This window comes from Solanum pennellii, chromosome 1, assembly GCF_001406875.1.
Source record: "Solanum pennellii chromosome 1, SPENNV200".
Classification (NCBI taxonomy): domain Eukaryota; kingdom Viridiplantae; phylum Streptophyta; class Magnoliopsida; order Solanales; family Solanaceae; genus Solanum; species Solanum pennellii.
Genome location: NC_028637.1, coordinates 99,891,413 through 99,912,555, shown reverse-complemented (window position 1 = coordinate 99,912,555; position 21,143 = coordinate 99,891,413). Strand labels below are relative to the sequence as shown.

Below are 21,143 nucleotides of genomic sequence, written 5' to 3'. Positions count from 1 at the left end.
ATCACTCGTTTCATTTGATCTAATGATAACCAAAAGATTTTTATAGTTATTTCTCTTGCCTGCAAAATATTTTATTTACCTTACATCTCTACCATAGGAATGCTAGTTTTAAAATCTAATGATACAGTGGACTAGAAAGTTACATAAGCTTGAAAATTGAACTTGCTCTTATACATTATAGGGAAAAGGGTCTGATATACCCCTCAACTTTGTCATTTAGAGCTGATATACCCCTTGTTATGAAAGTGGCTCATATATACCCTTACTTGTAAACAAATGGCTCACATATACCCTTTTCCTCTAACATAAATGAAAAAATAATAATTTTAATCTAAATTTTTAGTATTTTTTTCTAAAAAATATAATCCCATATGAGTAAATTTAATCCTCGTCAAACATATTTTTTTTTGACTTTTTTTTTGTTTCAATGACTAATTTATAATTATTATTTTGATAATCAAATTTATTTATGTTTCACTAATATTCTTGTAAAACTTATTGTAGATGACCAAATTTTTTCTTCGAATACGAAATTAAATTACAATACACACAAAAAAATAGTTTAATTTTTTATTCTTTAAACTAAGGAATGAAAGAAAAAAACAAAATAAGAATAAAAAATTCAAATAATTATAATAAAAGAAGTCAAAAAATAATTTATATATGAAAAAAATTAAAATATAGCTTGAACTTTGATAGAAGAATCATATATATACCCCTAAATAATTTTTTTAAAAAAATTAGAAGTAATAAATATAAATTTAAAACTATTTTTTTAACTTCCGTTAAATGAAGGGTATATGTGCGCCATTTTGTAACGGTAAGGGCATATATGAGCCACTTTTATAACGAGGGGTATATCAGCTCCAAAAGACCAGATGCAAATACATATATATATATATAACCCTTAAATTGACTTCAAATTATAACTTTGATATTTAACTTTAAAGACACACTTTAACTATTCAATATTTTAAAAAAAAAATTCAGACAAAACGGGTGATATACAAATGCTCTGACGTGGATAAGTGAACCACGCAACCAACTAACTAAAATAAATACACCTAGATTTTAAAATAATAAATAATAAATTATAATATAGAATAAGGTGAAAAAGAAAACAACTTCATTTTGGGAAAAATTTTCACTACTTCTTCTCCTCTTTCTTCGAAAAAAACCCTAATTTAAATCATATCTGTTATATTCAAAGCAAAGAAAAAATTGTTCAAGATATGTGCAGAAAATTCATATACTTGAATCATTACCTATTCTTCTTTCTTAATTTAGTCAAGGTATCAAACTTCAACACTTTATAAATAAGAATTGCATATTGTTGATTAGATGTTCAAGCCAATATGAGAATCACTTGAGGAAGCTAACGTTTTTTGTTGCAAAATTATTTCAAAGCAGCCAATAGATATAGGAAGACATGAAAATCAATTAACTTTTTCTTCTTTCTTTAGTTTGAAGTATATTTGTGCTTTAAGTTGTCCAATACTTAATTTTTAAAAAAAAGAATATTTTATGTATTATGATTGTCATACTGAGTAGCAAATTACAATTACGAATTTTCGAAGGCTAAAAAATAAACATAGCTAAAAATTGTTAAGTAAAATGGTGCACTTAACTGTTTGATAGAATTGAATGAACTTTTCAAAAAAATTTATCAAGTTTGAGTAGCAATCTGATATCTAATCAAAATGTGAGGAGTTCTGTAACTGTTATTAGAGTTATTGATTGAGAGTCTTCGAACTCAAATTACGCTCGATTTTTACAAATTATCCCATCTTGCTTATAGATATATATATATGGAATTTTTTTAAAAAATCATTAGCCTTTATTTCACAATAACAACAAATAATTAAATGTCACTTGCAATTTGTGCATTTTGCAGTGAACGACAAATAATGCCAGAAAAAATAGAGCGGAAAATGTTGAAAATATTAGCAAGAGAATAAAGTGAAATTTAATTTTTTTTAAAATAAAAAATATATATAAAAGCATTGATTAAAAATTTAATAGTCTTTTCAATATTTCTTTTCTTACTGACTTGGGACCTCAAATTTTATCTCTGACACGCCTAACTTGGTTGTATTTCATGCATTTTGACGGGTAGGATTCAAGTGTTTTTTTATTTAAATTTTGAATAGTTAAAATGCTTACTTGTATAATGACAAAGTTAAAAGTCAAAATTATAATTTTAATTAAGTTAAGGATCTAATTTATGTATTATGTCCCTACGTATTTAAAATCATGTATTCACGTTTTATAAATCACCCTCCTATATTTGTCGTAGTGCTAATCGTCTAGACGGCAAATTGAAAACGTAAAAACTTTCGATGATGTTGTCTTGTGATTGTGGGGTATAATCATCACAAAAGCTGAGGTTCTGAAAATTTATGAAAAGCCATATAAAATACAAGTAAACTAAGCTAGTAAAAGTCTTCAAAAAAAAATCCTCCTCTATGTGGTGAATTTAATCGTAAAACGGAATGAAGTGAAAAAAAAAAAAAGAGATAGATGTTCCCTTTTAATTTTAGTGGGTTGGGTCCAACAAAAACGCGTTAGGGTTTAAATAATTAATTGCGTGAAAACATTTAGTGGGTATTCTAATTGGCAAGCTTAGGTGACGGAATTAGTGATATGTGGTTTGTCATATCACTTCTGTTAAATATTAAGGTTAATTATGGTCTCTTAGATAACAACGGGAGCATTTTTTATACTAAAATGTAACGGGAGATATAAGTGGTCTATTTTAAATACTTCAGGAATAATTTGAATCCTTTTTCGTTAATATAACGAATATTTGATATCATAAAATATTATTTAAAATTCTTATAATTTAATTTTAAAAAGTGAATATGATAATTAAACGTATACGAAATTAATTCAATTCTAAAAAATAAACATGACAATTGAACTTTTATGATGAGTATAACTCTTTCTCTCGTGTGATATGAGTTCTAAATATGGAAGACGTGATTAAATGCATTTTCTCATGCTGTCTATGTGGCCAATTGTATACCACTAATATTATTAGTTTCTTGTCAAATCCCTCTCCCATTTTTTGTTTTCTATTTTAAAATACATTCTGTGATGAAGATTGAAATAAATTATCTATTTGTTGATACGTAATTTTATAAATTCACATAGATATTTAACATGTATGATTGAAGATATATTGGCTTTATTTAAAGAGAGAGGGGTTAAAATTGTTTTAAATTACGTGAAAGGAATAAAAAATGTCCTATATTTATAATTTGGCTTAAAAATGTCTTTATCGTAAATATTTTTGTTCAAATAATTAATATTTTGATCAAGAAATGCTTTTATAGTTACAAAATAGGTTAAAAATGTCTTTTTTTGAATAAATATGCATATATTTTTTTTAAACACTTCTTCGTAATTAAAATATTATTTGAGAATACTATTCTTGTTTTCTTTCTTCTAAAATCACTTTAACAAATAAAAATGTCGGAAATATTTTTTCTTCTTCTTAATCTTATTTTATCAATTAAAATCATGCAATCTTTTAATAGATAATGTATGTCATATGTATGTGTGTGTGTATATATNTATATATATATATATATATATATATAAGATTATAGTATATCTATCATTAATTTATGTTTATATAACGATAAGAAACAATAATAATGAAATAAGAAATATTTTTCATTTTTTATTTTTTCTGAATTGAAGTAAGATAAAAATTTGCTACTTTAAAAAAATAATATTAGAAAAACAATGTGTTAAAAGAAAATAATAAAATACTTATTTGAAAAATGAGCATTTTTGGCCCATTAAATAACAATAAGGGTATTTTTTAACCAAAATATTAACGGTAAGGACATTTTTGGACCAAACTATAAATGGAGGCATTTTTGTTTGTTTCACATAGTTTAAGGGCATTTTTGAATCAAAGTATTGACGGTGAGGATATTTTTTAGCTAAACTAAACTATAAACGAAACATTTTCATTCCTTTTTCATATAGTTTAAGAGCATCTTTTACCCTTTTCGCTTATTTAAATAACCAATTATCACAATAATAATAAGTAACTAATTTGAACTTGGACTTTCTCAATTTTATTAAAGAGTAGTACATTGTTACTAATGTTTAATTTTTTTTTAATTGAATTAAAGTTCAATCGGTAAATATTGTATCTTTTTATGATTATTTTGTGATAGTGTTATGAACTTTTACTTATTGGATAAAATTGTATAAAAATTGAAGTAGTTTTAATAGTTTCACAACTTATGAAATTTTAATATTTATGAGCAAAACGTTCAAATTGTTTATTCAAAAGAAAACCTTAATTTCATCTCATATAATTTTATATCATAATTTCATCTAACATGATCAAACAAGTTTGGAATATTGCCTTTATTTTATAAGATGTTTCATTGTCTTAGAGAATCATTTAACCATTATACTCAGAAGTCTTTGACGATATCTTTATACATGGTCTTGCATATATATAATGAAAATATCATTAAGTACAATAATGCAATCATTATATGAATACAATAATGTTACGTTTGCTAATGGTTGACAAAAATGGCCATGCAAATAAAGATCGTCTAGCAACCTAAATAATAATCGACTTTTTCTTCTTAGTTAATTTACCAACTTGTAAAAAAGGAAAAAATCCTTATTTAGACAAATATTTTTTCACCATAATTTAAAGGGAAAATTGTATATAATAGCAAACTAATAACCTAAAATAAATGGAATAGCTAGGGTTTGATTTAATTGTGCTCCATAACAAACATTAGCTAAAATTTGCTAGCGTCTCTCTCCCAGAAATCTCGCTCGCCACTCTCCATTCTCGCTCGCCTCTCTCGTTTTATACACAGAAGTGTATAATTTTGTTTCTGTTTTGTATAAAGCGAGAGAAAATTGTATATACACATGCAAAAATATATATCTTCGTGTTATACACTTAATTATACAATTTACAAACATTTTACTTCAAATATTGCAGAGAAAAAGGTGAACGAATTATACAATTACGAATTATACAATTGCAGTGAAATACAATTTTCTTTAGCTTTATACAACAGAAGTGTATATATTGTGTTTCTGTTTTTGTATAAAGCGAGAAAAAAACATATATCTTCTTGCTATACGCTTAATATTGCAGCGAAATAGGCAGTGAATTATACAATTGTGCATTATACAATTGCAGCGAAATAGGCCAGCGAATTATACAATTTAGGCCAGCGAATTATACAATTTAGGCCAGCGAATTATACAATTTAGGCCAGCGAATTATACAATTTAGGCCAGCGAATTATACAATTTAGGCCAGCGAATTATACAATTTAGGCCAGCGAATTATACAATTTAGGCCAGCGAATTATACAATTTAGGCCAGCGAATTATACAATTTAGGCCAGCGAATTATACAATTTAGGCCAGCGAATTATACAATTTAGGCCAGCGAATTATACAATTTAGGCCAGCGAATTATACAATTTAGGCCAGCGAATTATACAATTTAGGCCAGCGAATTATACAATTTAGGCCAGCGAATTATACAATTTAGGCCAGCGAATTATACAATTTAGGCCAGCGAATTATACAATTTAGGCCAGCGAATTATACAATTTAGGCCAGCGAATTATACAATTTAGGCCAGCGAATTATACAATTTAGGCCAGCGAATTATACAATTTAGGCCAGCGAATTATACAATTTAGGCCAGCGAATTATACAATTTAGGCCAGCGAATTATACAATTTAGGCCAGCGAATTATACAATTTAGGCCAGCGAATTATACAATTTAGGCCAGCGAATTATACAATTTAGGCCAGCGAATTATACAATTTAGGCCAGCGAATTATACAATTTAGGCCAGCGAATTATACAATTTAGGCCAGCGAATTATACAATTTAGGCCAGCGAATTATACAATTTAGGCCAGCGAATTATACAATTTAGGCCAGCGAATTATACAATTTAGGCCAGCGAATTATACAATTTAGGCCAGCGAATTATACAATTTAGGCCAGCGAATTATACAATTTAGGCCAGCGAATTATACAATTTAGGCCAGCGAATTATACAATTTAGGCCAGCGAATTATACAATTTAGGCCAGCGAATTATACAATTTAGGCCAGCGAATTATACAATTTAGGCCAGCGAATTATACAATTTAGGCCAGCGAATTATACAATTTAGGCCAGCGAATTATACAATTTAGGCCAGCGAATTATACAATTTAGGCCAGCGAATTATACAATTTAGGCCAGCGAATTATACAATTTAGGCCAGCGAATTATACAATTTAGGCCAGCGAATTATACAATTTAGGCCAGCGAATTATACAATTTAGGCCAGCGAATTATACAATTTAGGCCAGCGAATTATACAATTTAGGCCAGCGAATTATACAATTTAGGCCAGCGAATTATACAATTTAGGCCAGCGAATTATACAATTTAGGCCAGCGAATTATACAATTTAGGCCAGCGAATTATACAATTTAGGCCAGCGAATTATACAATTTAGGCCAGCGAATTATACAATTTAGGCCAGCGAATTATACAATTTAGGCCAGCGAATTATACAATTTAGGCCAGCGAATTATACAATTTAGGCCAGCGAATTATACAATTTAGGCCAGCGAATTATACAATTTAGGCCAGCGAATTATACAATTTAGGCCAGCGAATTATACAATTTAGGCCAGCGAATTATACAATTTAGGCCAGCGAATTATACAATTTAGGCCAGCGAATTATACAATTTAGGCCAGCGAATTATACAATTTAGGCCAGCGAATTATACAATTTAGGCCAGCGAATTATACAATTTAGGCCAGCGAATTATACAATTTAGGCCAGCGAATTATACAATTTAGGCCAGCGAATTATACAATTTAGGCCAGCGAATTATACAATTTAGGCCAGCGAATTATACAATTTAGGCCAGCGAATTATACAATTTAGGCCAGCGAATTATACAATTTAGGCCAGCGAATTATACAATTTAGGCCAGCGAATTATACAATTTAGGCCAGCGAATTATACAATTTAGGCCAGCGAATTATACAATTTAGGCCAGCGAATTATACAATTTAGGCCAGCGAATTATACAATTTAGGCCAGCGAATTATACAATTTAGGCCAGCGAATTATACAATTTAGGCCAGCGAATTATACAATTTAGGCCAGCGAATTATACAATTTAGGCCAGCGAATTATACAATTTAGGCCAGCGAATTATACACTTGTATATGTATAACGAATTATACAGTTTTATGTTTGCTATGGAGCGCAATTATGCAAAGTTTGCTATAGCATACAAATATGAATTTTTTGTTTGCTATATGTGAAAGTTGCCCTAATTTAAATCATCTAACAACGATTAATTGCTTTCTATCATTATACACTTTTTCATACACAGCTATAGTATTACGTAACATTGTTTTATATAGTTACAACTTTCCCATAATATAATGATGAATTAGTGGACACCTTTAATTACTTATTTCCTTCGGCATAAGATATAGTTGCATGCACAACATTTTTATTTTCTTTCCAATATGATATATAATATTTGATGTTTATTTTTTCAAAATAAACACCATACTACATGTTTATTTTATTTCATACAAATTTATTCCAAATATAGAAAATGATTAATTTAATTATTCTCATGTCTATTTCAGAAATTCCTTAGCAATTTTTCCATTAGCACCCTTAGGATAAAATCCACCAGGCACATGTTCATCTCCAGAACCGTATACGATCCTTAAAATCTCAGCTGGAGTTCTTTTGTATGAAAGTGAACCAAAATTAGCTGATAATACGTTACTTCTAGTCCGATTCTCTGCTCCAAGTGGTGACTGAACGTATATACCTTCATCTTTGATCCCGCATTTACCTAATTTATTTCTTAGTCCTGATATACGAGATGTGAAATCAGCCACCGTGTATTGGTAAGGAGAAACTAATTCAGCTGCTCTCTCGTAGAGGTACATCCTGATAACTGCGTCTTGTCCTGATTCAACACCTAATAACCCTGCCAAAAGCTACAAAAGAAAAAAAAGTATTATTTGCAATAGAAAAGGTTATACTTTTTAAATATATTTGTCATTTTTCATCTAAGTTTAGAGTCATATTTTTACGAATCATTTGCTTTTGAGGGTGTAAAATACGTTCTTGTATCTATTGTTCTAGTTTATAACATGCTATTTTTGGGAAAAAATAGGAGTTGTGAATCGGAGAAGAATAAGGAAAGTTGTCTTTCTATTAGTATTACTATACGAAATTACTTTTAATAATGAGCGATCTTGAAGTTTTGATGGTTGTTTGACTTATGAGAAAACCTTTAGTGTTAAAAGTTACAATTGTTGAATTTCAAGTTCTGTTCACATGACTATCAATGTCAAAAGTTCAAGATCACCCGCCTCTAAAATCATTCTTCGTAAATTATCCAGGGAGGCGGAATGGAGGATTAATGCATAGAATATATATTTACTTACCCTTTTGGTTTCGTAGCCGTTGATATTGGGATTTGTACCAACATAACCAACTAATCCAACATATGGAATTACATAGCAAGATAACATGTAGCTCAAACTGTCTCTGTATGGATCAAATGGAGGTACTAACTTGTGCCCAAAAGCATCGTCAAATATCTTTGCAAAATGTTTGGCACTAAGATCTAACAAAGGTCTTGGAAAAACACCAACTGTTGAGTTAAGTGACCTGCAAAACAATCAAACACACATTACACAACCTAATTATATATAAATACTTCGCATCATGTTAGATAAAACTTAGCTTTCATTTGAACATGCAATTTGATATCATGATTTGAAATTTGGATATGCGACGTCAATACTCCAAATTTCAATTTTTCACCTTAGATGACCAACTTCTTGATTAGCAAATTCCATAATAATATTGTTGGTAAGTTGATCAAGATTTGCTTTTCTACCACCAATAGGAGATGGCCCAGACATAGGCAAATTTGGTGCAACTACGTCAAGCCCAAATCCATAAGAAGCCCATAAAAAGTACTCTGCTTCTAAAAACTCTAAATTCACTGCAAATTGCATTTTGTCTACATCTTCTTTCTCCACTCCCACTCCCTTCTTTGGGTACCCTGATGGACAATTAGTATTTGTTGCATATGAAAATGACATCAATAAAATTTCACTAAGGACCATGTATGTGACTAAGAAATGGATAAAGAGTAATTTAAAAGACATAATTAAGCTTAATGTAGAATAAGAAAAGAAGTTCTTTTTTTTTACTTGTTCTAAATTTGTGCTTTTTGGTTCAATATATATACTAGTAATAACAGTTAGAAGCTTATTGGGAAAACACCAAGAACAAGGTCCACATTCATCTCTCCTCTCCTAAACGATTCCTAAAAATGTGAAATTCATAAACTCAATAAATTGCGCTATTAATATTTTTCCAAACCTGTTTTGATGTGGATTGTGAGGTTCATGTATTTGTTGGAAAGGAAATTATAGATATATTTTTATTTTTATTTATGAAAAAAAGTTTTTTAGGAAAATAATGAAGGTTTTTACTTATTTACTTATTTTCAGTACGTAAAGGGGTGTTAAAGGATAAAGAGGACATAATCAATATAGTATATATGAAGATACGTATACGTTATATATTCAGTACGTAAAAGGGTGTTGAACGATAAAAAGTAAACAATCAATATATATAGTATATAGATGATACGTATACCTAATATATTCATGGACAATATCAGGACAATCATGATTCCACTATTAATTTGTGAATAATATTCATGAAGCAATATTAGGACAATGATATTATTACCAAAAGATTCCAAGCATTATAATTGGGTTTATTAATTACTGCCCACACATTGCCGCAATACAGGGTGTCCCTGCATAACTTCTTGAAGGATTTCCCATACAATCGGCTCTTTTTCTCGAATGTATGTATTTTTTAAGTGATCGATGCCCTTTTAAAGTTGTCCGTATAATTCATTTAGACGCTTTAAAGAGCTGCAAAATCAAGTACAATGAACGGAAGGAATAGTAATTTCTCTAATTCAATATGTATATATAAATTGTTCACACAAAATGGATGAACTTTGCAAAATTCAAGAATATATCAAATTTATTCTTGTAGATGTCTAGATAATGTACTTCGTACGCTCTAATTAATTTACCTTCACTCTATAATTTATGAATACAATAATGTTATGTTTATTAGTGGTTGACACAAATCGTATAGCAACACAAATAATTATTGACAATACAAATAACTATTCAAAATAACATATCATCAATAATTGTACTAAATCAGTCATCAAAGTGTATACACTAACATATTTTTGTGTCTAAATTTTTTCCTATACTTTATGGACCAGATGATACAAATCACATTCACTATGATAATGTGAATCTTCTTCGAATTAACAATTGTAATTTTTGTGTTGAGTAAACAATTGGGCTGTTGACATCGATATTAGCCTTCATCAAATGAGAACTCTTCGATGAGTATTATCAAAAGCAATTTTCGTGCTCATAATCGATTTATTGAAGAAGAAATTTTTATTTTTTTAAAAAAAAATATTGTAATAGATGATTTTGAATTGAAACAAGGAGAGATATTTTCGAGAAGTAGATACAAATCTTTTCTTGAAAAAGATGACATTGAAAAAGATGGGGAAAAAAATAGTGCATCAATGGTAGAAAAATAAATATTTATTAAAGAAATGTATCCAATATAATTGTGATTGAGATTTTAAAATTAAATAAAATAAAAGATAAAATATGACTCCTAAAAAAGTAGTCCACTAACCAATAAAATAAGACATAAATCGTGTATATATTTATATTTTATAATAAATTGTCGTATTTGTAATTAAAAATATTAATATAATAAATAAAAAGACTAAAATAATATTATGTAAATTAAGATCTCAAATAGTATAATCTTGTAACAACACTAAAAAGAATATTACAAATAATGCAATTAATAAATTCAGTGGCGGAGTCAGAAATTTCTTAAAGGATATTCAAAATAGGTTATTTAATTATTTCGTATATCATTTTACTTGTACATGTGCTGTTTTTTTTTCCTGATGAAAGGTCTCTAATTTGATACCCTTAATACTACGTGGCTACGCCACTGAATAAATCACGTGTAGATATGAGAAAACTATAATGCGAGAAATAAAATTCATCAAGTTTTACTCAAATTTATATATTTGTACCAGAAAATTTATTACGTGAATAGAAATATTTCAATACAAACTCAATAACTAAAACAAATTATTAGCTAATTCAAAATTCATTAACTTTAATTATTGACTCAATATCAAATTCGAGGGAATAGTGTCCTTAAAACCAAAAAAGAACTAAATGAAAGAAAAAATACAATATAGAGAATGACCTCCATTTTTTTTGTCATTTTGAATTAAAAACATCTTAATCATACTTTAACCTCCAAAATAATTTTGTTTTTTCCCTAATAAAAACGAGTTTTTACACATCTTTGGACGTGAGTGTTGGGCCAAAGATAGAGGGCCCAAAATGTATTGGGCTTTTTGTATCAAGTGAAAGCTAGTGGAAAGTCCAGCTCACTAGTACGGCCCAACATGGGAGCCTTTCATACTGCTAGGCCCATCATGACACTGGCCAGGATGGACAGTACTGAGTAGTTATGAGAAAAAAAATATATTTCGATGAGTATTTTTTAATAAGTAATTATTGATTTAAAAGGCGATGCGCCGAATAAGAAAGGTTATCTTGCTGGTCATCACTGAAAGTGATAGTGCAACGATGACAATTGAAGGATCGAAAGGCGAATCAAGGTTGTACTGCGCGATACGCCGAATATAAAAGGTAAACTCAAATGAGCTCACCAACTGAAATTTCGTGTGTAGAGGTGAAATTCAGAGATCTATGAAAAGAACGCTAAAAGCAAAGGCGCTGAGTTGTGAAAGCATGGGGAGCGAACATGAGTAGATACCGCGATAGTTCATATCGTAAGCGATGAGTGTTCGCCCTTGATTTACGCAGACAAGGGGCCAACTAATGCGTGAAACACTCCGCTTGATAATGATGTTTTTTCATTTTTTTCAATATATAACAATGCATGATAATAATGTGATAAATCTACTATGTATTAAAAACGAATTAGATATGTAATATGGTGTATGCATGTGTTTTAAAATATATTATGCTTGTTTGACGATAAATTTATACACTAAAATTGTATTACAAATATATTTTTGTTATAAATGATAAAAATTCTCTCTCTCTCTATATATATCTATCTATCTATAAATCTATCTATCTATCTATCTATCTATATAAGTTTATCTAGTATAATCTCAAAAATGAAATCTAAAAAAGAAAAGAGTGTATCTAAAAGAAATAACACGTAAGCATTGTGAGTATTTAATTATTAATACTTTCTCGACGTGTTCGATAATATTTTTTATTTTTTTCAAGTTCGTTCCTTAAATTTTTTTGATTTTTTAAAAATGAAAATAAGATTCTTAATATCGGGGAAAATGAAAAATAAATTCTTTTTTTGGGAGTGTTCATTTTCTCGTTTTCTTGGTGATTCAAACATCCAATTTTTGAGATGTATTCTGAAAATGGCGTAAACAATTAAATAAAGCAATATAAGTACTTTTAATTTGCCTTCGAAAAAAGGACAAACTGTGAACAAACTAATGTACAAAAACTAAGCAACATTCTATTTAAATTTTGAAACTTCATACCCCAATTATACAGGGCGTGCACGCTAGATATTGCGTTAGAGTTATAAAGAAGCATTTAGTATTTCTTACACGGGTGATCATGGGTTGATTTGGTTTAGTTTTGGATATAATTAGTTTGATTTATCGATTTTGATTTTTAAATATTTTAAATTAATAATAAAATTTTTATTTATTTTTGATTTATTGATTTTTTGTCATTATCAATTCGATTTTTGATTTGAGAAAATGATTATAAATTTTTTTATTTCTATGACAATTTGGCTCGATATAGTGAAACAAATAAATCTGCTATAAATATTTTGATGTAGTAAAACAAAAAATATAATGAAAAGTTGTATCAATAAGAGTGAATGTAGTACGAAGGCTACAATAACATGTGACAACCAAAACATAATATGAAATTTCTGACGTGAAGTAGAAATACTATGACGTGTGAAGACCGTAGTGTAAAACAATGATATAGTGTCTAGATATGTTAAATTATTAATATTAAATATTTATGAAGGGTATTGTAGTAACTTACTATAGTCTTAATGAGTTATAGATTTACCGAATAACCCATTACTCAAAATCGATAGCCTAATAATTTTATTAAAAACATGTTAACCCGATAACCCAATAATAATGATTTAACAATATTTCTTTTGGTTCGATTTAATGATCGATTCAATTTTTGCAACATCTACTCGAAGATGTTGTCAATTTTTATATTATTTGATTTTATGTTAAATTTATTAATTTCCAAAATAGTTTAACAGAAAAAACTATAATGTAGACATTAGGAAAATAATAAAATTTGAGAACTTCTTTTTTGTCCTTTTTCCTTTTTTTATAAACAAAAAATCCACGACCACGAGCAAAGAACAAAATTAGTATTTCCTTTTTTTTATTTTTTATTATTCGATTCTTTTTGTTTTTCCCAAGAAGATATAAATATACTCTAAATAAATCCCATATTTCAAGGTACATTGATTTCGACTTCATCCCTAACAGATTGGAATTTCAAGTTTTCTCTTCTTTTCTTGTCACTTCGCCATAGCTGAGTTTCTTGAATGGGGTCTGTAGAGCAAGAACAACTTCTTGATTCTCCGCTTCATGTTGACAACTCTGCTTCTGGTCAGTTAATTCTCTGTTTGCGTCTCCATATTTATCGGGGGTTTCTTCAATTTTTGTAAGGGTTCTTGGGCGTGCAGATATCTCTATTTAATGTGATTTTTTACTCTTTAGGGGTTTGAGGGTGTGCGAATTTCTCTACCATTCATGGGTTTCGTTCAAATTTTTATTTTTTGTCATATGGTTTCTATTTGTCTCCTTTTGGTGCATCCATAAAGTAATGTTTGTTCTAAAGATTGCTGATAATGAAAAAAAGTACATTGAAGGGTTTTTAATGCATTATTTAAGAGGTATCTGGGAATGGGAATAAAAGGAGAAGGGGTGGTCTGGGACTAAACTTCTTCCACTGACATCAGATTGGTTGATGAAAAGAGGAATAATAGTCAGGTGTTTGAAAGGGTATAAAGTTTTAGATGTTAATTTGACTTATATGTTTTATTAATGACAAAAGAAGAAACTATTTAAAGTTAGTGTGATAGAGGAATCATCACTTTAAAGTTTAAATTCTGAATAGTTTAATAAACTAAAAATTGTAAAAATTCTTTAAAGTTGCATAGTAACTGAATGGTTGCAATTATTTTATGATGTCCCAAAAACTAAAGTCTTACATAATTGAGGTGGGTGGTTACTTGAGTTTATTGAAGATGAGGTGAATTTATGGATTTATGGTGTCATAAGCTATTTGAATTTTGAATGTCGTCAAGCATTCTTGTAATAAGTAATACTTAATCATGGCATGGATTGTGGATGTATAAATTGTCTAGTTGAAATTTCAACGATTGGTAGTGAGTTTACTTATTTTATATTTCTGGAAATTGATGTGCTTAATCTGGGGTTGGGTATGAGTTAATCTTAAGAGGTCTAGTTTTGAACTTTGACCACAATGCCAACTCCTTCAGGGTAATGGAGTGATATCTTGTTCTTCATGTTCAACTTCATTTTTCTAGTATAAATTAATCGGTGAATCTGGGCAGAATGTATTGCCAACATGACTTGTGAAGCCTATGTGTCTAGTGATTTGATAAAGGTTTATCATGTGAAGGTCTATGTAGTCTCTCATTCATTGTGTAGGATACCCAATATCAATACATGGTACCAAGATCTCGAACGGTGACTTAAACTTGGAAAAATGATTTATATATTCCAGCAGGACTCCTTGACAGACACAATAGGGAGCTGGAGCATCTGAGTCTGACGAATCAGCCACTAAAGACAGTTAAATTCTTTTGTTTAGCTGTTCTTAAGTGTCTTCATCAATTTTCAGTTACTATCAAGTGCAGCTGTCTAGTGGTCATACTGCTGGCAACCGCAGGTGGGAGTTTGCTTTTTACGCGTGGTAGGGCGTATGAGGAGGTATGCTATTTATTCCTGTGCTACAATGCATTTTGTCATAGTGGAGGATACTATGTGATCTGTAGAGCTTTATCAACACATTTCAACATCCCATTAGTCTGTCATGTTAACTACTAAATCCGGGGCTCTTGAGTTTCTTAATTTTCCTTTTGTTATACTAGCATGAAGTTCTTTAGATAATTAATCCTTTGAATTAAAATCAGAGGATTTAGGGTATAGCTCAAGTAAGGAACGCTATTTCTCTTTTTTTTTTTAAGGCGAGGTGGAGGAGGTAGCAAGTAATGAAGCATTTTGTGTTTCCTTTGTTTGAGCATGATGTACATTCTTAAGAATCGTGGCATCTCTCCCTATATTGCATGTTCTTTCAAACTTAATCTACTAACTTAGAAAGTTCTTTCTATGTCCATGGCGTGATCTTCATCCAGTATTCAACAAATAAGTGAAGAACTGATAACAACAATTTGAAATTGTTCCTTTTCTTAATAGATTTATATGTTAATCTTTTCTATTTCATTTTTCTTTCCGAATGTAATATCACAGTGATAACTTATAAGACTTTTGTCTTCATTAGTTAATAGCTGCAAATATTCTTAGGCCGTAACCAATGAAATTGATATTATTTGTAGATAAAAGTTTTATCCATCAGCTAATGCAAATAAATTTTACTTTCCCTCCATTGGTCTCTTAAAACTTTGAAAATTTGGGAGTTTTTTGTCCAGTGATTGAAGAAAAGAAGCTCCAGAAACACAACCATTGATACATTTTATTCCTGCACTGGTGGATTATCTTCCAATCCTCCTTGCCATGCCTGAGTTGTATGCATGTGCGTCTAACCTTCTACTCTTTTATTTTAATTCTATGCCTGCTTTTCTTCAAGACACTGCAGCCTGTTCAGGAGCTTCTCAAGTATCTACGGTTTGGTCTCTGGTGGCTAGTTCTTGGTGTGGCTTCATCAATTGGCCTAGGTGAGTGGACATTTGCTCTTTGTATAATGTTATACAATTTAAAGAAACCTGTTCAGTGTATACTTATAAACCTGAGGTCTGTTCAATGTTCTCTGTCAAGTGGGTGCTTGGCTGACAGCATTGTCTTTAAGTCACAGGACTTTTAATAATTTACTATGGCTGTCACTTGTAGTCCTATTTGGCCCTTCCTTAACCAATCATGAGATCATCTCTAGCAGGGACAGACTATTGTAGGTAATACATATTATTCTTAATTTCTTCAATGCATTACTTTAGCTGAATCCCATTTGTTTTAATGCACTTCTAAGGTATGATTGTCACTGACGGTCCTATTTGACCCTATCTTAATCCATCATGAGATCATCTCTAGCACGAACTATTGTATGTAATACATATTTTTCTCATTTTCCTAATGTGGCATTTTATCTGAACTCCTTTTGTGTTTTGTCCAAAGTAAATGAACGACAGAAAATTAGAAAATAATTGGCAACTGGACTTGAGTAGCTTTTGATCACATTTTAAAGCAGTTCCAGCTTTTTGTATTTGTAGAGATAGTCCTATTAGTCCTTGGGGGAGCTAGTGTTTGAAGTTTGATGTGTTAGTCTGTGTCAAGAGTATTTCTTATGACCATGCTTATGCTACTACATAGATATCTGGTGAATCTTTTGCATGATAATCAAAATGTTGTCAAATTCAGTCATGTCGCAGGACACCCATATTCTAAATATTTGAGGCATAATATTAAGCAAGCATCTTAACTGAATTTACTGTTTGGGTGCTTTCTCTGTTAAAATCATGTTTGATGCAGAATAAGGATCATCATATTAGAATATTTTTGAGTGCACTGACTATCCTACTGTACATGAACTGTCATGCTTCTGGATGAGCTTTCTTTATTAGAGAGATCATATTCGGACTTTTAAGTCATTTTATTTCTGGTTCCTTAACCTAATCTCTCTCAACAGAATGTTACTGCTCCATCACTGGTATTTGAAAGTTTTTTTGTTTATTGTTTATAGAACTATCTGGAAGTGACTTTGGTGGTAGTTACAGTTGCAGTTTATTTTACTCTCGCTTATATTTTTGTCATTCCTCACTCATCTTTGTCTCTCTTTGTTCTTAAAGGTTCTGGTCTGCACACTTTTGTCTTGTACTTGGGCCCTCATATTGCTCTATTCACCATAAAATCTGTGAGCTGCGGAAGGGTTGACATAAAAAGTGCTCCATATGATACAATTCAATTAAGAAGTGGTCCTTCATGGCTGGATAAGGACTGTTCTGAATTTGGCCCACCATTATTTTCTCTACCCGGTGCACGGGTACCATTGACCAGCATACTAAACCAGATTCAGTTGGAAGCTATATTGTGGGGTATTGGAACAGCTCTTGGAGAGCTTCCTCCTTACTTCATTTCTAGAGCTGGTAAGCTGTATTACCAATGTGATTTTCCTGTACAGTGATATATTTACTCCCAAGTAATTGTATTGCAAGATTTTTTTTTATAAAATGTTTTTTGCAGGACATTTTTATATGTGTGTTCTGTTTCTTCATATGCTGTGGGGACAACAAGTCCAGTGACAATCTTTTTGGCAATCATACTCATTATCCCTATTTATAACCTTTCCATTTTAAAAGAGCGGCTAGAAAGATCTTACTTTCAGGAGTCCTGGGGCAAAGCATAGTTACTTCATTGTAAAGGAAAAGAAAGAGAATTGGATGTTCCACCTTGATCCTTTTCATTCTGTTGGGAGATATTTTCATGTCTGGCTTTGGGCTGCTGAAAATTTTACAAGTTTTAGCTCTTTATTAGCCTCTACCCCTTGGAATTACACCGACTGGTGATCATCCATAAAAGATAATACTCGAATAGGGACTGCAAGGCATCTTCTTTGAGCAGTATTCTATTTTCAGTCTTTCTGATTGGAGTCCTTCCTCTAGATATGAATACCTCTGGAATGTTATTTCAGCTGTAGGTTTGAGACAGACAATAACCCCTACATTCCTTATCTAAGCCCACTTACCATCTTTCCTCCAGAGCAATAGAACTTTCTGTCTTCAACTTGTTGCCTTTTTTTAGTTCTGCAATGTTTCAAGTTATCCACAAAAACTCGTTAAGTTTTGAAGTATAGTTCTAATTATTATCTTATGCAGTACTGCTTTATGGTAATGCATTACGGGCAGAGTGACCGGATCCAGGTTATGTAATACTGATGTTTCCCGTGCTCTTCAAAATTGCAGCTAGTATATCTGGTCGTGAAGGTGAGCTTATGGAAGATTTGGATTCTGCTTCAAAAGAAGATACTGGAATTATCAGCAACCACTTAAAACAGATAAAAAAGTGGCTTATTTCTAACCGACAGTATTTGAATTTCTTCACAATTCTGGTTCTTGCATCGGTAAATCCTCTCATATTTTACATTTTCTGGGACCTTATTTTGTCCTTCTAACAGAGTGTTATGGACTTGTGTCATCAACTTTAGTGATTTTCTTCAAATTATGTCTATTTAATACCTCCTTCTGGTCTCTACATTGCTTTATTTGTCAACCCTCATTAAGGGTTTTCAACATAAATTTATGCTAGAACAAGACCACTAACCCCCTCACCCTGGACAGAAAAAGAAAAGTGAGAAAGAAGAACCTTTTACTGCTTGACTGCTTCCTCATTTTTATCACTTGGTAAATAGTGAAATATACTCTGTTACAGTCTCTGCTTGCTCTGCTATATTGCTCCAATTTAATAACAATAAGAACAAACATTTAGATTTGGTATATTTTGTTTTCTTCACTTTTCTGATGTTTCTTTTTTCTGTATATTTGGGGACAATATTACTTCTGTGCACAATTCCTCTTTTTTCTAGCTTTGAAGTTAAATTTCTAGTATCTTATGTATATTCGGAGATAACTGTGGTGTCCGGGTCAGCTTGCACATCTCGACTAATTCCACAGGATACCTGCCACCTCCCACCGGTAGGTATCAAGTATCTCTGTCCACTAAGGCTAGGACAGATGAGAAGAAATTACCTGGTGTTTTTTCTTTTCTCTGCTGGGATTTGAACTTGAGATCTGATGGTTCTCAACGGACTTCATTGACCACCAGGCCATCCCCTTGAGATTTCTTTTGATGCATGTTGCATTTGTTACTGCCCATACATCTTTATGTTTGTGTCGAATGTCAATAACCTATTAAGTGTTCTCTTTGTTTGCTGTGAAGGTGCCAAATCCTCTGTTTGACCTTGCTGGTATCATGTGTGGGCAATTTGGCATTCCATTTTGGAAATTCTTTACAGCAACTCTGATCGGGAAGGCAATTATTAAGACTCACATACAGGTCTGCATCTACCAAATGTTATCTCTTTTAACTGATATAAGTCCGAAAAAAGCATATGCTGAACTAAAGTACATCTGAAAGAAAGAGATTATTACAGATCATGTGGGAGATGGCAGGTATCCCGTGGAATTACTTGAGCCTAAAGCTGGCCCAAATATCACGGCTATAAATGAATGAACAGAAAAAAACAAAAAGTAGCTAGCTTCAATTTCTGTGACATGTTAAATTTTGGTCGTTGATTTGAGAAAGTTACTTTGCAGACAGCATTTATTATTTCAGTTTGCAACAATCAACTGTTGGACATGATAGAAAATCAATTAGTTCGGGTGCTTGGTCTCATTCCTGGAGTTGCCTCGTTCCTGCCAAACATCATTTCCAAACTACACATCGCTAGAGAGAAGTACATGGCAGCATCCGCTCCAGTGTCTAGTGTTAAGGTATTACACTTGACTCATAAAGAACAAAAAATAAATGTAGATGTAATGCTTACTGTTTCATGCATGTTTTTTTTCTAATTGGCATGCATCAAAATATAACATAAGCCATTTAACTTGTCAGAAAAAAGGAAAAAAAGGCATGCATCGAAATATAGCATAAGCCTTATAATACCATGTTTATGCCAGAAATATTTGTATCATCTGAGGAGAAAAAATGCTGTTTCACCGTCTGAGAGCCTCTTTAACTTGGATTACAATAATTAACTTTTAACTAAATAAAACTACTTATCAGAGTCTCTGTTCACACCCATAACTTGTCACCTGAAGATCTCCTTGATATGTAAACCTTCCATGACCCGTCAACCTCATTGTGTCTAGAGAGCCTGTTTTATACAAGGATGCCAACTTTTATTTGTTGAACAAATATGTAATTACGACTCTGCAAGCATACACGAGTCATGACATAATCAGTTCATGAATTAAAAGCCTATGTTCTGTTGCAGGCAAAAAAGTGGGATCTTTCGCTTGGTTCAGTGTGGAACACTGTTGTATGGCTTATGCTCTTGAACTTCTCAGCCAAGATTGTAAATACAACTGCCAAGGGCTATCTTAGAGAGCAACAAGAAAAGGAGCTCGCTGCACTTGAAAATAATCGTGCCAGGGAATGACATATTCATGGCAGTTCAATAGGTGCAAGGCTCCGATTTAGTTGCTGGTAGTTCGTTTGAAAAATGATCCTTTTAGCTGCTGGTAATAGATTGTGGTGTACGTTTTTGAAGTGCCATAATCTGATTATTGTATTGGAAGTTCACTGCATACAAGAGGGAGAGGTTTCTTTTTATGTCCTCAGCTCCTACTTCCTTTATACACCAAAAATACACCATGTACTTGAATCATAATTCAACGACGAAAAAATCAGATCAGAAGGATTATCTTATATGACACTATAATTTTTATTTGCCATAAGACTTGAGTTTGTGACATGCATCTGATCTACACTTACAGTTGAGCTCTTGCCACTAAATCAAAGCTTTTTAATTTTATTTTCTTGAAATCAGTTTTTTTTTTTTTTTGTGGAAATATTTCTGTTGCAGTGCTTGTGATAACATCTCAGAATCAGATCGGTGTTTCACACTTATACAGGCTTTAACAGTCTATTGGTTTCAACATTGCTATAAATGTTTGCTCATATAAGAT

At 31.1% G+C, this 21,143-nt stretch overlaps 2 protein-coding genes across 4 annotated transcripts; one reads left to right on the top strand and one right to left on the bottom strand.

Moving 5' to 3' along the window:
* Positions 1 to 7,489: 7,489 nt before the first annotated feature.
* Positions 7,490 to 9,277, bottom strand: LOC107030104 (desiccation-related protein PCC13-62-like). Its single transcript, XM_015231502.2, has 3 exons — positions 8,883 to 9,277; positions 8,501 to 8,726; positions 7,490 to 8,047 (listed from the first exon to the last, which is right to left on the bottom strand). Exons 1-3 carry the CDS (start codon positions 9,230 to 9,232, stop codon positions 7,676 to 7,678), a joined length of 948 nt encoding a protein of 315 aa, XP_015086988.1. The 5' UTR covers positions 9,233 to 9,277; the 3' UTR covers positions 7,490 to 7,675.
* Positions 9,278 to 13,661: 4,384 nt separating this feature from the next.
* On the top strand, positions 13,662 to 20,989 carry LOC107008502 (vacuole membrane protein KMS1-like). Of its 3 annotated transcripts, none has more exons than XM_015207565.2 (8): positions 13,662 to 13,866; positions 15,014 to 15,216; positions 16,094 to 16,181; positions 17,307 to 17,603; positions 18,420 to 18,577; positions 19,393 to 19,509; positions 19,770 to 19,946; positions 20,450 to 20,989. In XM_015207565.2, exons 1-8 carry the CDS (start codon positions 13,803 to 13,805, stop codon positions 20,612 to 20,614), a joined length of 1,269 nt encoding a protein of 422 aa, XP_015063051.1. In that variant the 5' UTR covers positions 13,662 to 13,802; the 3' UTR covers positions 20,615 to 20,989. The 3 variants fall into 3 exon arrangements, with proteins under 3 accessions (XP_015063051.1, XP_015063053.1, XP_015063050.1); XM_015207567.2 differs by having other exon boundaries at positions 13,663 to 13,866; positions 15,011 to 15,216; positions 16,103 to 16,181; XM_015207564.2 differs by having other exon boundaries at positions 13,664 to 13,866; positions 15,011 to 15,216.
* The last annotated feature ends 154 nt before the right edge of the window (positions 20,990 to 21,143 follow it).

Coding starts and splice junctions, on each gene's coding strand:
- LOC107030104 (XM_015231502.2), bottom strand. CDS start 9,232: ATGTCTTTTAAATTACTCTTTATCCATTTCTTAGTCACATACATGGTC. Junction 8,727..8,882: donor CAAGAAGTTGGTCATCTAAG/GTGAAAAATTGA, acceptor ATTGTTTTGCAG/GTCACTTAACTCAACAGTTG. Junction 8,048..8,500: donor ACGGCTACGAAACCAAAAGG/GTAAGTAAATAT, acceptor TTTCTTTTGTAG/CTTTTGGCAGGGTTATTAGG.
- LOC107008502 (XM_015207564.2), top strand. CDS start 13,803: ATGGGGTCTGTAGAGCAAGAACAACTTCTTGATTCTCCGCTTCATGTT. Junction 16,182..17,306: donor GGCTTCATCAATTGGCCTAG/GTGAGTGGACAT, acceptor TTGTTCTTAAAG/GTTCTGGTCTGCACACTTTT. Junction 19,510..19,769: donor TTATTAAGACTCACATACAG/GTCTGCATCTAC, acceptor GTTACTTTGCAG/ACAGCATTTATTATTTCAGT.